At 35.8% G+C, this 18,049-nt stretch overlaps 1 protein-coding gene across 1 annotated transcript in view; it reads right to left on the bottom strand.

The window, feature by feature from the left end:
• The window catches only part of PTPRQ (protein tyrosine phosphatase, receptor type, Q), a 110,236-nt gene that overhangs the window by 75,483 nt on the left and 16,704 nt on the right, over nucleotides 1–18,049 (bottom strand). Inside the window, exons 10-18 of the mRNA XM_010561968.1 lie at nucleotides 16,506–16,716; nucleotides 14,646–14,825; nucleotides 14,348–14,527; nucleotides 12,788–12,895; nucleotides 9,989–10,270; nucleotides 7,629–7,811; nucleotides 6,791–6,892; nucleotides 4,258–4,378; nucleotides 325–485 (exon numbers count right to left, since the gene is read on the bottom strand). Coding sequence (XP_010560270.1) covers nucleotides 325–485; nucleotides 4,258–4,378; nucleotides 6,791–6,892; nucleotides 7,629–7,811; nucleotides 9,989–10,270; nucleotides 12,788–12,895; nucleotides 14,348–14,527; nucleotides 14,646–14,825; nucleotides 16,506–16,716 — 1,528 coding nt within the window. The remainder of the gene's footprint in view (nucleotides 1–324; nucleotides 486–4,257; nucleotides 4,379–6,790; nucleotides 6,893–7,628; nucleotides 7,812–9,988; nucleotides 10,271–12,787; nucleotides 12,896–14,347; nucleotides 14,528–14,645; nucleotides 14,826–16,505; nucleotides 16,717–18,049) is intronic.

Genomic DNA, 18,049 nt, shown 5'->3' with positions numbered 1-18,049 from the left:
ATAAAGCAAAGAGCTATTAAAGTATATTCTAAAATGAATTTGATTTTTTTTCAAAATTTAAAATTAAATTATTTTAATCTTACCTGTCTTGAAGGGAAATGCAAAGTTTTGTTCCATAAATTAACAGAAATACCCATCATAATTTTACAGAGCCATAGATACATGTACACACACAGACAGACACACATACAAATAGACAGGTAAAATGTCTTTTCTTGACCAGTCAAATGCCACTTCTACTTCAGTACCTTTATTAACTTCAAAAAGACTGACAGAAGTTTAAGGGTGAATGAAATTAAAAATTCACACTATATATAAGCTTACCTCCTTCTGAAGTTCTGAATGTTATAGTATCACTTTTTATGTTGCCATCTCCAAATCTTGTACTTGCTGTTAGGTAAGCACTATACTCAGAGTTTTTTTCCAGGTCTGTGAACTGCAGTGATGTTTCTGTTACATTAACACTCCTTTTTGACATTTTATTCCTAAAGAAAAAGTATTTTATTAATTATATATACACACCATTTCTGTATATATACAACTGTGACATACAATATAAAATTGAAAAATGCAGTATTGTGGTAAATACAAATATTTTAGGCTTTAAAAAAAGACTGGGATAACTTTTGTCTTTTATTTTGAAAAGCTCACTTTTGTACTGCTGCATCAAAATAGGGCTCTTAATTTTGCTTTTAAAAAACAAAACAAAACAAAACAACAAAAACCCCACAGAAATATATTTGTAAATTACATCAGCAAAGACAACAATTATATGGAATATCAAAGAGGAGCATGTCCATCTAGTAACTGCTATCAAATGGTTATGTGGTACCCTTGGGAAGGACACAGTAGGGCATAACTAAACTGTCTCCCTGGACAGGAATAGCGAAATATAAAAAGATTATAGCAGGGAGCATGCCCTACTGTGACTCTGTGAAATTGGTCAGAAGGCTGAAGTTATAAATGGAATAATAGAAGATGATATGGAACAGGAATTAGCTGGTGCTGAGTTAATTCTGGTGGAATGTAGCAGGGGATCAGAATGGAACTCTAGTCAGGTCAAAACCCGCCTAGAAAGACTGTAAGATGTAACATTAATAAAACGCTGGTATTAGCATAGGTATGAAATGATTATCAGAAAGTAAAATAAGATACAGAAATAACTTGAATTCAAAAAGTCTGCTATTCCTCATTAAATTAATTTAATCTTTGATGAAAGAAAACAGCAGTGAAAAAAGCTAGCTAACGTTCCATTCCTGCAAAGATTTCTGTATATGTGGGTGCCCTGTGTCTTTAATGGGATTTCATATAGGGATGATAATTTGACAAGTAAAACTGAGTATCTTGCTCCAGGAGTCACTGTAGACCTCTTCACAAACAAGACAATGAGTTCTAATTCTAAAAAAAAAAAAAAAAAAAAGGGAAAGGATGATTCAAAATTATTAGATGGACTGATTTTCATCCTTTGATAAATGAATGAATGTCCCATTAGCAAATATCACCATCTGATACTCCTGAAATAAAGTTACATTAACAAACAATTAGAAGGAGAAAATGTATGAGAATGAAAAAAACTAAATTCTCCCTATCCCTTTCAGATTTTGAGTGGAATGTCTCTTGACATGGGAAATGCTCTTGGTAACAGAGAAAGTTAACAACATTTACATTTTTTCCAAATTTCTGACATCTTGAATAGTCAGTAAAAAGATACAAAAGGTTGCAGCTGCAGTTATCAAATTCTACACAAAGAAAAGATATCTGTTCTTGGATCTTTGCCCAATATATTCTTAGTATGGAAAAACGTAGCTGGTTATAATTTAAATAAGAAGAAAATCCACAGCTTAGTGCTGCAAACACTTCTACTCTGAGTAATTGCATTCTTATAACATCTTATTTGCCAAAAAATGTTTCCACAATCAGGCATAGTTAGACAGAAGAGTAAAAGCTTATGGTGTTTCAAGAAAAGTTGATTTTCTATTTAGAAACAACTGAGATTGCAATCCAAACAATAAGGAAACACTGATCAAAGTGAGCGCAGTCTTCACAGACATTGAGAAAGAAAGTACCTAGCAGAATGAGTTAAGCCAAGGAATTTTAATGATGAACAATAATATTAAGTTTTGAATGATATCTTTCAGAAACCCAGACAAAAGAGGTTCTAAGAAATTGCATACTTTCACTTGACTAAGACAAGTACCATATTTTCTGAAAAATTGGTACCTCAAAGTAGATCTAATCAGTAATTATCTCACAAAAATTTGCTGAACAGGATAATGCCAAAAGACAAGAGCTATATACAAGTTCAGCAACTTTGTTAACATGCCTTTGATACTCTAGAATTGCAGACTCAAGGAATATGAGTTTGTAGACTCAAGGCACGCAGAAAGTTGCTTTGCTACCTGCTAGCACCCAAAACCACCCTGTCCTGAGACAAATTCCATGAAAGATAATAACAAAAAAAACATTACAGATACTACCCTTTCTATTCTAGTAGTTGTGGATTCTTGTTCCCAATCCATTAAAGAAAGGTTACCAAATTCTCTGTAACTGTTGCAATATATTTAAGGGAAAGAACATTTATTTAACATCTGTATTAACCTTCTTTCTGCTTTATTGAGAGGCTCTGGGATTAACTATCTCCCCCAAAATATATTGAATACCTCCCAAAAGCAGCAACTATGGCACGGCAGTTTGCCTTGTAAAATCTCACACTGCAATGCATTTTATGAAATTGTATAGAGAATTCTCTTAAATACTTAAAATTCCCCTCCTTCCCCGCCCCCCCCCAAAAAAACCCCTCCAAGGAAGGAGTGAAGTTGTGTCCCCTTTGAAGGCAATGGGAGTTTTTCTCCAATGTCCTTGCCTCAAGATGATACCTAATGCCTCTCTAATTTTAGATATGGCACAGTAAGGACAGATAAGACAGAGCAAGGAGAATATAGAAGGAAAAAGGACAAGGCTTAGTGCAAAAAGTTATGTGGTTGCTTAATTCAAATATTTAGAAAGATGGATCAATTAGCAGTTTTAAAAAAATAATTCTTACTCATTTGTCATAATAACAAAAAGCAGTAAGCTTTAAGGCAATATAAGGTTGTATAATCTCAAGTCTTTGAACACAGCCTGTGTCAAAACCATAATCCTTATCGTGAAGTAACTGTTTCCTAGCTAGAGGATAGTCTTTAATTTAATGGTTTTTTGTGGTTAAAGAGCACCAGACCTTGCCAATACAGTAGAAGTAACAAGACAAGCCAAATTTAACTTTTCTGGAAAGAAGAGCCCACTCCTGTTCACTTTATTAACAACTTAACTAGATGCTATAATTTAAAAAAAATTCAATAGGATCTGAGGCCAAACCCTACCCCAAAACTGTCAAGTAACATTAAAATAATAAATGTAAGCTCAATGGTAGCGTGTTTATAATGACTGCTGATTTGCACATCTGGTTCACATCTCATAAGGTGCATGTTAGCATTTGCTTCCTGCACCTTAGTAGTGGCAATAAAATGGTACAGCATAAATGCAATATATTAAAAGCAATCAATAACAAAATCTTTTCACTACCAGCAGAAGTTACACATAGATCTTTGAAGAGATGCCACATCACTAGACCAAACTATGTTATCCAGAGAATAGGATAGAAGCTGCAAGTTTTTAAGTGACAAAACTCCTTTTTAAAGGTGAAAAAAGATCCCAGGAGGGATGACAGAGAAAAAAAAATAGGGAAAAAGAAAGGATAGATAGAAAAAAATAAAGCACATTAAGTGAAAAATATCTGTTAAAAAATACTCGTTTGCTATGAATAAATACAAAATATAACAGTAGACATAACTGATAGCACATACAAAGACTCTTAACATTGCTCTTACACACTTTCTACAGAAGTAAGAAGTATTTCTCTATCTTAAGCCTATTTTAAGTCTCCTTGACAATTTAGCATAGGCTTGTGCCCTGCCTTACAATAGGCCTAATCAGAATATAATGAAAATAGTCACCATGCTCTAATTTAAATTTCAATTCATTTAACATAACATAACCTTTAGGAAAATGTGGAAAATGGTTACAAAACATTTAATAACCCAATTTTCAGCTACTATATTATATCTGAATTTGTATATACAAAAGGCTAGTATTTTAAGTGCTGGATGAATATTCATTCTCCAAAAACGTGTAATCAACACATTGTGTAAGAAAAACCTAACATTCCTGATAGGTTACAGATTAATATTTGTCCTCAGAACTACTTCCAGAAAATCTTACCAGACATAAACTGTGTAATAGAGGATAATTCCGTTTGGCTCCAGCGGAGGTTTCCATGACAACTTCACAGTGACACCCGACAACTGTTTTATGGAGAGGGATTCTGGAGGAGAACTTGGAGCTATAAAATAAGAGAACAGGACACAACATCTTGTTAAACAGCTAAGATCGATGAGATACGCAGCATCCTTAAATAGGTTTTTAATTATTTGTGATGGAAAGTGAACTTTGTACTACACCAGTGCAGTATCCATCAACTAATGTTAAAGTGCAGCTTCTTTTCCTTTTTCTGACAGATGATAAAAGAAGATTTTGCATGGTGGTGTTAGAACATCTGTTTCTGTGATTCAATGGAAAAAGTACTTCATGAGAAAACAGAGCAACGGGCAGGTCACAGTGATTCACCTACTGTCCAAGTACATTGCTGTAATTTTTTTTTTCCCCTTCTAATAAAAGCAAGATCTTTATAGGTATGATCACATGTAAAATATAGCAAAATAGTTCTCCTGAGGAAAAAGAGGTGCTGTAAAGAATGATACAAAGCACAAAAAGGTGGAAAAATGGATAAGCACGGCATTGAGAGATGAAAAAAATATGGGATCCTAGGCATTGGTAAAATCTATTAACTCCATCAAATAAGGACCACATTCATACATTTAACATGTCACAAGGGCAAATATAAAGATAGGCATTGACTGAGACCCTTAAAATTCATTTTAAGATGAACTCTACATGACACCATGCCACAACTGTGTAGGGAAACAATGTAAGTAAATGAAAATGCTAGACCGTGTTTGATTTCATTCTATAGTTCATATAAATATTGCTGAGGAAAAATATACCCCTGTATGCATAAATGACACTGCTTTGTATTAGCATGTTATTGAGAAGTAAATATTTTTCTTCATCTTGATTCACGGATATATGTCTCACTATGAAGTAATATTAGAATTACTTTTGTTTTCCTCAAATTAAACCAAAGAGCATCATGCACTAAAAATTCAGGTCATAGCTGTAGTCATGCATGAAAATTGAGAATATGAGCATAGCTATTAGCAAATCTATGAAACATTTGGTCTGAACCTTGGAACACTGTGTTCCTGTGAATAAAGAACATGTGGTGTATTATAAATATTGTTGTTTTTCAGTTGTTGTTCCTTCTTTCACTACCTCAAAAGTTGGCATAAAGGTTTTAGAACTCTGTATGTTTCAGAAAAAAAAAATTTTTCATGAACAAAGGTTCACTGAATTCAGTGAATGTCTGTATTTACTAGCGAAAAATGGTGACAGCTGTATTTAGTGTTTTACTTGTTATATTATCCTCAGTGGCTATATAATAAAAGATCTGTCATACTGTGAATATCATGTCTTTTTGGCATGTGTAGTTCATTCTACAGTTCTTATTCAGAGGATATTTTTTGCTGAAGAATAGAATCTACATTGCTTTAAATAAAAATACTCTATGCAAAAGATGGTTTTATCCAAATTAGCTGTTCCCAGTGTGCTCCAGCAACATTACTCTTGAGCAAAGGTTTATTACTGACAGTATGAATGTAAGCCCAACAACATCTTGGAGATTTGCAAAGATCCGTTATCATCAAAACCTGGATCTTAGGCAAGTCAGTGCTCCCTAAAACATGAAAAAAGACTTAATTTGAGAGAGGCTGGTGGGATGTTTGTGTCAATGCTGCTTTAGTCTAGGTTCCCAGAGACTTCCTCCCTAAGCAATGGAGAAGGACAGACACAGGCTCCTCCAAATGTGAGTGACAACACCTAAGTTAAGATTCTGCTTTGAATTTTTTTCAGAATTCCCCCTCCAGAAACTATAGAGGGGACCAGTGATGATTTCCCACAACTAAATTGGGTACTGAAAGTACAAATACCATTTTGCGGTTCCTCTGCTGATTTGTGACTTACTGTACTAATTAGCAGGGGATGCAATAACTGTGTTCTACCCTCAGCCTACAGTGCAGAACACTCCCCTGCTCAATTTGGAAGTGCAGTGCTACAGATGATGGACTTTGAGCATTTTCATAGTATTAATAATTCTACATCTATATATGTGTATCTGTACATGCATCTCTTTAGAAGAATCAAAAAATTTCCAAACGAACCAGAAATGTCCCTGGACCATTCAAGCTGTCTTTTGGTGGTTTTCCCTTTCTCCAACTCTCACATGTCTGCAGAACCAAACACAATATTTAATTCTACCATGTGGTGTATTAGATTAAAATAATACTAGTAAATTAAGAGTCTTCAAATCCATACGATATTGGTAAGACCAAATGTCCATGCACAGCAATCATGTCATTTCACATAGCTTGTACTGGTAAATATATTAAGTAACAGACAGAGAGACAGATAAGAGAGACAAACAGATAGATGAGTATGTTTGTGTGTAGATAGATACAGATATCAATACAGAGATATAATTGCAAAAAAAGTATATAAAACCCACACGTATCTGACAGGAAGTGTAAGATCAGTTTAAGACTACAGGCAGACAATGATAACATTGCAACTTCTGACTTACCATCTTCATCAGTCAGTATATGCAGAGGTGAACTACGAAGGCCCTCCCCCATTGTGGTACTAGCAGACACTTCTACAGTATATTCTGTATATTTCATTAAATCTACATAAAGAAGAAAAATTCAATAAACCAACCATTCACTGGGCTAAATTAGATTTTTTAATGGACCATAAGTAGTTTGAAGTGCTGAATAAGCCCATCACTTACACTGATCTGTGTCTTTAGAGACCGAAATAAGCATTAGGAAAACTTGAACACAAAGTATTCTGCATGAACAAAAGAAGGGGCAAAGCCCTAATTACCAGTTTATACTTCATATTCCTAGAATGCTTTATAGTTTGTCCTTAGCTGCACTCTGAAAATTTACTGGTTAAGGTACTGAGCTCCCAGCATTAACTGCTGTGTCATACCTCAGTAATAATGACAGAATATAGCAAAAGATGCAAAGGTGAGTGGAAAGGGAAGTATTTATTTTTATCCAGAATAAGATCAGAAAGATATATAGGTGACTTGAGTGTTTACTTTGTTACAGTGATATATATGCAAAGAAATCTATTGAAGTTCCTTGTACTTTAAACATCTAAAATACAGTATAATAATAAACATCTAAAATACAATAAAAACCAGATATATGTCAGACTCTATACCATTCGTGGCCTGTTCCACCACATTACGGCAGGACACAACAGGCTATTTCTCAGGACAGGTAGCATATAACTTTATATAAGGACAAGAAGGATCATGTCCAACCAGTGAACTAATTGATTTGCATCAGTCTGTTGATCCCTTCTCAGAACAATTTACAGTTGACATAAGTTCCCAAACATTATATACTGGCCTGTAATACGTAGCGTCAGAAGAGTAGTGTTTATGACTCTTTGCTCAGTTCCATTAGTCCTCTTGAGATATATTGTGTAAGTCTGTATGATTCCATTGGGAATGGATGGTGGATAAAATGATAGTTCAATTTCCATGGATGAGATGTTCCTATAGGTTATGTTTTCTGGTGCAGAATCAGGAACTAGAAGACAAAATTTAGACTGATAGAAGATTTCAGTCAGTTTCATTGATTTGTTAAGCATTTTCTTAAACTTTTTTAAATGAAACACATTATAAACATTTGGATTTTTATCCTACTTTTTGTATAAAATAAATTTTAAAAGAGGCTGAATTGGAAGACCAAAACCACATGACAGACACACACTGTAACAACAAGGTACAGGTAATTTAAAAAAAAAAAGAAAAAAAAAAAGATGAAAATCATCTTAACATGCCAGATGAAAAAATGTGGAGCATGACACTAAACTTCCTTCTGTTAGAAGGTTTTTGTGTGCATGTGTCTGTCTGTCACCAAACAGATACACAAGTATGTTTTCCATTATCCAAAACTGGCCTGATAGCATAATATATGTTACTCCAGAAAATCATAATCATACAATGACAGAAAAATTTTCCCAAAAGGTCAAGTAAGGCAGGGACATGTTTTTAGGATGTCCTAAACATTCTTATAACTGTACTGACATTTGATGAAATCCTGCATTCAAAAAACCAAATTATTTCTGCTTAAGCAATATCCAGAAAGGGGATAAGTGCCATGAGAGGCAGTGAAATCAGCCCACAATTCAGCCTAATTTCATGGCGGAACGGTAACAGAGAACTCCCAAGAGCTCTTCAAACACACTAGCCCATTAATCGGTTGTGTTCACTCAAAATGCTCTATTCTCCAGATCCTCCCTTGGTTTTATTCTTCTCATCTCAGACAGTGTTTTTGCAGCTTCTCATCTCTATCACAGGCAGCTGGAATTCAAATTTTTGTTCTGAGTGTCAGGGGAGTTAGGCACTGAGAAAGAACTGCCTTAAAATACAACTTAGACAAAAGATAGCTGTCTGTTAAAGAGAGCAATAAAAAAGGTTATATCTAAGGACATTGTATCAGTTGGGCAGGTGCCTACATACCTATGGTATCTGACCAAAAAAAAATCCTCAAATGTAGCACAATGTCTTGACAGAGCTAGTTTGGTGCTTCTGTTATGACTACTGTTTCATTTAGTCTAAAAACTAGGTGTTTGCGTCCCTGTTCCTTAAGAGCTTGACTTGTTAGGCAGGCCTAGACCACGACTACTTCACACAGGGAAAATAAAAGTTCATTTCAGAAACAAGGAGGAGAAGGAGCTCATAGTGATTCCACTGTGTCTTAACAATAACAGCCAAAGCATCTCCCTGCCCCTTCTGAGAGACATCAGTACGTGCATGTCTTTCCTTACTGAGAAAAATGTGATAAATAGAGCATGCTTAGTTCCAGGGCTAGCTCTAGGTATAGATAAAGTAGGTACTTGTCTGAGGTAGCAAATTAGTGAAGATGGCAAAAGGCCCCCCAAAAAGGATGATCATCATACCAGTGCTACCTGGATATGGATGAGTCCTAAAGGAAACTAAGCTTCACATCTGTCTCCCCAGCCACCTTTCATTCCTGAGTCTACAGCTTAACCCAAACATCTATTCCTCCATATAAATCATTATCTTCAGTTTTTTTCTCCAATGCCTCTCCTGTTTAGCTCCATTGAAAGTTTAATGACCCCCTGTCCTACCTTACAGCTACTTATTTATTTCAATTCTTTTCCTATGCCTTGTTATACCTCTTTAATGTTCATCCTTCCCAGTCCTCACTTCTAAATTTACTTTCCTTTCTTGGAAAAAACGCATCTACTCTAATCATCTGTGATTTTGTTTTATCTGTACCTTCTCCAAAATATTTCTAGTAACATAAACAACTTTGCCTGCTACAAAAGAGCACTTATCTGTGAATTCTGGGGGGTTTTTTTTAACCATTAGGGTTGAATTCTTATAAAATTTCAGTTCATAACTTGAATTCCAAATTGCACTCACTTTATGAAACCCCACCTTTCATACAAAAAAATTATTTTCCTGCAAGGCACAAGGAATCTTCAAGGACAAATAGTAAAATATATGAAGCCCATCAGGCATAAAACTTCACTTTTTTCTGTACTTCTTAATCCTCCTTACTATTTCCTTATTTTTGCTTTGTATATAAAAGAGAAAACAGGGTTCAAACATACTGCTTTGCAAACCAAACACATACTTTTAAAATTAATTAAACTGATCTCCGGGGCATCAAAGGTCACCATAAAGCAGTTGACTGTGGAAAATTTACATTTTTTAAAAAAACTATATACTCACCAGTTTCAGAAGTTCTCACCAGAAGTGGGAAAGATGACTGATTCCCATGGCCAAGTCTGGTGAATGCCCTTACAGAGATGTTATAGAGAGTATATGGCTTCATTTTGCTTAGTGACATACTTGTAGATGAGGCATTTTTAATAAATAAATCATTGGAATCACTGTACAGAACTTCATAGTGAGTTATGAGACCATTAGGCTGCTCAGGTGGTAACCATTTCAGATTTATTTCTGTTGCAGTTACATTTATTAACTCTACATTTTGGGGTGGGGAGTCTGGTTCTGCAATACAGAAATCAAAGAGAAAAAAAACCCTCTGAGACTTTCAGTTAATTGAATATAGGACCGATCTCATAAACCTATTGGATCCTAACATTTAAATTAGCTAACTGTACCAAAAGGGCTACAGTCAGTAGTCAGTCAGTCACTTACTCACTCACTCTCCTTCTCAAAGCCTTACCATTTTTTATCTTAGTTAATTTCAGCATGTCTTCTTTTTCATTCATAAAACCGGGCATCTTTTTGCATCCCAGAAACTTCAACTTTTCTGGAGTTTCTTTTCTCATCCACTTATAAATCTATCCAAAACTGCATTTATTAAGAAAAAAATCTCTCCTGTCTAATGCTTTCATGCAGACTGATCCTTCAAATCCTCTTACTGTCTTCCTCAAATTCAGGTTCTTTAAATTTAGCTGAATGCCAGCTTCTTACTGCTTTCTTCTTAAATAGCCACCCATCTTATTTCACTCAACCAAGCACTGAACCAAGAAAAGGACTGTATGCACTGTAACTAAATTCCCTTTAGTTTACTGATAGAGCTGCTAATTGATGACCATGAAGACCCCAGTGTAAATCTCGCATGCACTGGTGTGAAGGTCATGCACAAAACAAGTCCAGCTCCAGGGCAGTGTGTTGGCTCAATCTACTGGCAACATGAGTGCATGTGAGTCCAGTGAGCTAATAATGCATGGAAGTGTTGAAGGAGTGTGGGCTGCACTTATGAATAAAATCAGCTCTGAATGTCAACCCTGATTCCTCCGAAGGCTTCATCACTTCACCCCCGAAATAACCTGCCTGTAAAGTTTTAAAAAAATGTACTAAGAACCCAGGATTATGTGATTCAGTTTCTGTACAAATACCTATATCCAGATATTTCAGAGTTTATCATGAATTCTTTTGTCCTAAAGGTCTCACAAACCACTTTCATTCCTGATTTCTGAGCCCATGAGTGAAAAGTATTAACTGTAACAGATCACTACTCTGGATGACAAGACTGCCCACATGGATATTTCCCATGTGAAGAAGCTTAATTTTAAATTGAAATGCATTTTGCAATTTATCTGTCATGGTAAAATATTTAAATGCAACAGCCTAGTATCTTCTATCGTAACATAAGTTATCTAAGATAGATGTAGTGAATCTTTTATTTGGAGGTATCTCTCTTTTCAAGAGTCAAACTAGTTGTCACTCCTAGCTTGGCTAAAGTTAGGATACATGAATCTCAACCTGAATTACCTCAGGAAAACTAAAGAACAAGAAGATGACAGGAGTAATTACACATAGCCTTATGAAAAGGCAGGAATTATTGGTGGTCTTCTCAATAGTTTCCTCAAGACTTGCATGCATCTCTTACCGATGGATCAACTGTTGGACTGCAACTCTACTCTGAACAAATTTCTGTAATGCTCAAAGGCAAGGAATTGTCAACTTTCAGAGAAAAACATATTTAGATAGGTAATTTTCTGTTCTTGTGATATGCCCTTCCCCTGCAAAAAACTAACAGCATAGAAGCTTACAACCTTTAAAAAAATTTACAAGCACTTAAAATGTCACTGTTTAATTTGAGATTTTGGTTGATTATTCAAATCATCTAAGCTTCATAAATCACCATGATTTTTAATCCTGTAATCCTTTGCTCTCTTTTATTCTCACTTAATTATGTTTCCTGTATTGTAGCATATTTGGCAATGAGAGAGATATATGACAACTGGACAATTACCTTCTTTATTACTTCGGTAAAAACTGGAAATAACTTTGCTGAAACCAGTGAAAATATAAACCTGATACAAATGAGAAAAGCTAAGGTTTAATACTCATGACTCTGCTCTGTAAATCAGATTCCCATGTTCTCTTTGCAGAGGCCGATGGCAACTCCAGCTACTGCCCCTGTGCCTTCATGGGTGGAGACTGCCTTGCAAGCAAGAAAGCAAGATCCAGAAATCTTCATAAAGTAGTGTTATACCCTACATTAAAACTATTGATCAGTCTTAAAATGAATAGAGCCCCAAACCTGTACGAAAACAACTGCATATAATACCATGCAGTGTAAAAACCCCTCACTTTATCAGCAGCTCTGCTTATAGACAGCAATATGGCATCTGAATTGTTGAAAGCTGCCATTTATAGATGCTTCAAAACCAACCTAATTTCCATATGATAACATAAAAAAAAGGATAAGCTGCAGTCCCAAAGAGAATTGATTATGGTTTAATGGTTTAGATGGGGTCTAGGGACACACTGTTTTCAGTGAAGGAACCTCAGCTCTGCAGCTTTCTTCCCATTTGTCTGTCAGAGTTGAGATTAGCTGATTGCTGGTCATGCTGCAGCTTTCATGCTTATTTCTAGTACTTACATAAAAACGGGCTGAACACAGTCACTGACTGATAGAAGACTAATAATTTCAACAAACATTGATTTTATTCATACACTTTCTTCCCCTGTTATGTATGTGCCCAGTCTTCTGAACAAGTGCAAACTTAAATACAGAAATCAAATCATTATTGCAAAGAATGTATTTACCATCTTCAGGGGTTCTCACGAAAACATCATTCTCTTCAGACAAAGCACTTTCTCCAATTGTCGTAGAGGCTGCAACTCTCATTTTATAATTTGTGTACTTTTTTAAACCTAAAAAGATTAAGTAAAAAATCTTGACTGTTGACTTCTTAAACATATTTTTTCCTCATAGCTACTTACAAAACTATAAAGAAGGCTACTGTTCTAAGAGTTTTTGATACACATTTGTTACCTAAAAGGCAGAATATGTATAATACCATTCATATGGGGAGACCCAAATAAGCACTTAGTCAAATCAACAGATTTTGAAATAAGTCAACCAGCTTCAACCCTGTAAATAGCTTTAAGAATTTATCTGTCAAGACAAAAGATGTGTATGTGTACATCCAAATATACGTTTTTATTCTATATGCATTACTCTGTGTTGTGGTTTAACCCCAGCCAGCAACTAAGAACCACGCAGCCACTCACTCACTCCCGCCCACACCTAGTGGGATGGGGGAGACAACCAAGGAAAAAAAAAATAAAACTCATGGGCTGAGATAGAGACAGTTTAATAGGACAGAAAGGAAGAAAATAATAACAACAATAACAACTACAACAATAATTAAAAAATTACAATAATAGTAATAAAAGAATTGGTTATACAAAACAAGTGATGCACAATGAATCACAATTGCTCACCACTCACCGATCAATACCCAGTTAGTTCCCAAGCAGCAATCTGCACCCCCCTACCCTGGCCAACTCCCCCCAGTTTATATACTGGGCATGACATCACATGGTATGGAATACCCCGTTGGCCAGTTTGGGTCAGCTGTCCTGGCTGTGTCCCCTCCCAACTCCTTGTACCCCTCCAGCCTTCTTGCTGGCTGGGCATGAGAAGCTGAAAAATCCTTGACTTAGTCTAAACACTACTTAGCAACAGAGAACGTCAGTGTGTTATTAACATTATTTTCATAATAAACCCAAAACATAACACTATACCAGCTACTAGAAAGAAAATTAACTCTATCGCAGCCAAAAGCAGGACACTGATTAGCATAAATAAATGCCTGAAACCCCATGAGGAACGCATTTTCTTCAATTACTATCAAAATTATCACCTTAAAAGAAGAAAATTATTACTAAAGTCAAACAAATACTGTGAAAAAAATTCAAGTCTGAAAAAGAATTGACAATTTAGGAATATTTTCCTATGTGGAAGGAAGAGGTTAAGGAAAAAATTCCAAGGAGAAATCCATTTCACAAATTACTACTCAGTACATTTCACAAATTACTACTTGGCGCATTTCACAAATTACTGCTCGTCTTACCTAGTCCTCTTCTCCCATCTCACATTCCCTACGTACCCCTCCACAGTAGACAAGTCTGTCAGTAGTGTCCCAACTTTGCTTTGGCAGGCGGTGGGGGGGGGGGTGTGTGTGTGTGTGTGTGTATGTGTGTGGATGGGGGAGATCTGGTCCACCTACCTGATGAATGGCTACATTACATAAAGTTGGAAAAAATAATTTTCTGTAATGTATTTGCAATTTTCTTTTTTTTAATCAAATGACAATGTACCTGTCATAAGTAAGCTGTTGTTTGAAGTTGTTGTGTGGAATGCTTGTTTTGTATCCAGTTCCATGGCATAAACAGTATAATGAATGATCTTCCCATTGGGATTTGCTGGAGGATCCCAATACAGCAAAACAGAGGAGGAGCTAATATTCTTGTAAGATATATTTTGTACTGAGCTTGGAACTGAAATGAAAACAGAAAAATATAAGTAAGTAAATGAATGATAAAACAGAATTTAAAATGTTCAGTGAAAGAAGTCACATATGCTAAGTTTGATAGTATCAGACTTACAACATTTTACCTTGTTCATGTGTCCTGACTGTAAGAATGGCTGCTGGTCCTTCTCCAACAGCAGTGAAAGCAGACACACTGATTGTGTAGTCTGTGAAAGGTGCAAGGCCCTTTATAACATAGGACAGTTCTTCAGCCAAAATGTTAATGGTATACTGATTATCTGTGATTAAACGGAGAGAAATAATTACTTACTCGTAAACTCATTTTTTTCTTTTGCATTCTAAACTCACTTTGACACAGTGACCTGGAACTATTTTATTGCAAAAGAATTAACTTTCTAGGCAATTACAAAAATATAAAGAAAAGTTTACACTCCACCTCCTAACTCAGTCAAGGAGAGGCTATTATAAGTCCATTTTCATGTGTACAATAGATAGATTGGCTAGATGAAAGAATGAATGGGCAAGAACTAGAACCATGAGGTTTATACTGACAGTTATCTCCAAAAAATTTTGAGAGAAATCCCCTAGGAACTAGGAAAAGGCATATTTGTATATGGCCTAGTATCTCCAGTGACTTCAGAACCATGGATCCTAGGTTGGTGGAGCTTTTAGTTTTGTTTTAAATTTTGTTTTTTAATTGAGAAAGACAGATTCCCTCTTCCTTGCCCTCCCAACGGTGCTATAATAACTGTACTTGAATTGTCTGCCCTCACAGATCCTTTCACACTGGTATTTTTAGCAGAAGAGTTGTGGCCAGCAGACTGAAGAAGTCATGCATGCCCACAAAAAGTTTTTGGTGCATCTACAATAAAGTTCAGTCCACTGCAATCCATCTGTGCTACTCAAAATCACATTATAAAGCAGCCATTATGCCACTGCAACATGAAAACGTGTGGGTGCTTCACATATCTAAGTATAAGCCTCAGAGTTTTTGCAAGACCAGCATTAAAATGAAGGCATCTAAAAATCAGCAGACCCTGTTGAAAATTTGGCTGTCAACAGCTTTAACTACTATAACAACTACTATAAAATAATACTGGTATGCTAGATTACAAGAGATGCTGTCTGAAATCAATTTTTCAGCAATACAGACATCTTTTAGCAACTCAATACCTCAACCTGAATGAGGCTGTAAAAAGAAGATTCACATTTAAAGCACTGTACGTTTTCTCTGTATGACGAAGAAGATTCTTCAGGATTAATAAAGTACAGAAAAGATCCACTGTAGTTTAGACTAATGGATTGAATTCTCATTTTAGATACTGGTGTACATGGAGGAATTTGGTGACTTCTTTAATAAAAAAAACCAACTTGACTTTCTCCCCACAGTTCAAAACTCACTGTAAAAATCTAGAGTGGTATTTTAAGTTCCTGCCTGTCAACGGAGGCCTGCTTAATGATTTGTAAATATCCATACTTGGTAAAGAAACACTGGTCCATTGATAATACAGAACAAGTGTACACACTAATGACATCACCATGTCATGGGGTCATCTCCACCTGTTTGTCACCCATATAGCAAATTTGTAACTTTTTGACCTATTTACCTTCACTGACATTTGAAAACCTATTAGTCAAAAGGCTTAGAGAAATCAAGGTCTCTGAAGGGCTTGGAGATATGTTAATCCCTGACAATCACACCTGCTTTGGCAACTGTAATAACTGATTGTCTATGCAGCTTGGCTGATGGCTTTCTGGTGCTCCTTTCACTAGGAAGAAGGTCAGCTGGGTGACAAGGGGCTAGTTCCTGCCTGTGTGGCATTCCCATTTGCTTCAGAAGGTTATTTGGTAGTAAAAAAATCCGACTCCAGCAAATGACCCATTCATAATTTGCTTGAACCATGTGCTAAAGATCATATCTGGGACAGTGATGGGGGTCCTTCAGAACAAAGGAGCAAGTAGATAAATACCCTAAAATATCTTACCCAAAGCAGAAAGCAATTTTGCAGCTCCATTTATAGCAGGTAAATCATCACCAGATACACTTGTAAATATTACTGGGGAAGCTGTCTGAATGCTGGAAAACATTTCAGCTGAACCTTCATATAATTCATTGGCTGTTTCCACTGAATTCCAAGTGGGAGAAGGTTTGATGTTTTCATTTATCATATATGATTCCAAAGAATCAATCAAATACTAAAAATCAGAAATGTAAAAATAAATCACAGACCTCGTCATCACTAAATTATTTAATTAAATTAATATATAATATAGAAATAGTGTTTGTATATTTGTGCATATATATCTACACACACACTATATAAATGTTGGCATACAAACATTATCTTTCATTACAACAATAATTAACTTTGAACAATACAATATTTCTCATGAAAAAGCTCAGCTGCCAGTAACCTGCAACCTTTTATTAATTTTTATTTTTTAAACACCACATTCTTTTTTTTTATTTTTTAAAATATGTTTTTTATAGTAAAGTGGCAATTTTAGAGCAAGGCCTTTAACTTGAATGCTGTATCCTTGGAGTTACATTGAATAGATATATGTTTGAGCCTGGGAGATTCCATTTGTACTAAGCATGTTCTGAAACGGGGTTGCAGGCACTGAAAAGAAGAGGGCTTCAGATACCCCTACTAGGCCCTGAAGAAAAGGAATAACATGTTGACTAGATCACTGAGAGGGAATAAGGGGAGAGAGAGAAAAACAGAAGCTAATGAAATAAAGGGAAGAGGGAAAATAAGGGAGTATATATGTGAAAAGGGAGAGTGAAAGGGAGATAAGTGATACAGAGGTCCATAGGACAGAAGGGGCAAAAGACAAATGTTGGAAAGGGCTGGCAGTAGATGTAAGGGGAGCAAGAACTACAAAGAGAGGAACAACAAAAGCAGAAGAGAAAAGACAGAGAGGCTAGAGCATAGGTACAAAATAGTGTGTAAGCACTAGAGCATTATGCCCCTTCAGAATCTGGGACCGAATCCAGGACTCTAGTGTCTTTAAATTGTTCTGCTGTCATCTGTGAACACTCCCCACTCACACATATGGCCCACTTCACTGCCAAAAAGAGATGCTTTTACAGTGATGTAACTCATACACATTAGGTCTCTCCCTACAGACTCTGGGTGGAGAGAGGGCAAAGCAGCTTTTTTTACTGCTTCAACTAGGGGGGATTAACCACAGGCAGAGATACAGCATCAATCTCACCTAAGTACCAACAGGTAAAAGATATACATGACTCATCTTCACCAACATTTCATAGCAAAATAGTAACCCACGTGGAAATACTTTTTGCTTCTGAGGCTTTTCCACATATAAGGCAACAGGTTTTTATTGCTACTAGTTATTGACTACTGTTAGCACTGTGGATCTGCCAGTTCAAATCCTGTAGATGGTCTAAGCTTGGGTCAATGGGGTTCTAAATAAAGCAATGTTTATTATGATTTGGTTTGATTTTTAATTAGAAAATTACATTTAAGGAACTATAATAAAGCAGCAATGATGCTACACTAAGAAC

Source organism: Haliaeetus leucocephalus, unplaced genomic scaffold (assembly GCF_000737465.1).
Source record: "Haliaeetus leucocephalus isolate CR32 unplaced genomic scaffold, Haliaeetus_leucocephalus-4.0 Scaffold151, whole genome shotgun sequence".
Classification (NCBI taxonomy): domain Eukaryota; kingdom Metazoa; phylum Chordata; class Aves; order Accipitriformes; family Accipitridae; genus Haliaeetus; species Haliaeetus leucocephalus.
This window is presented reverse-complemented; position numbering and strand designations above follow the sequence as displayed.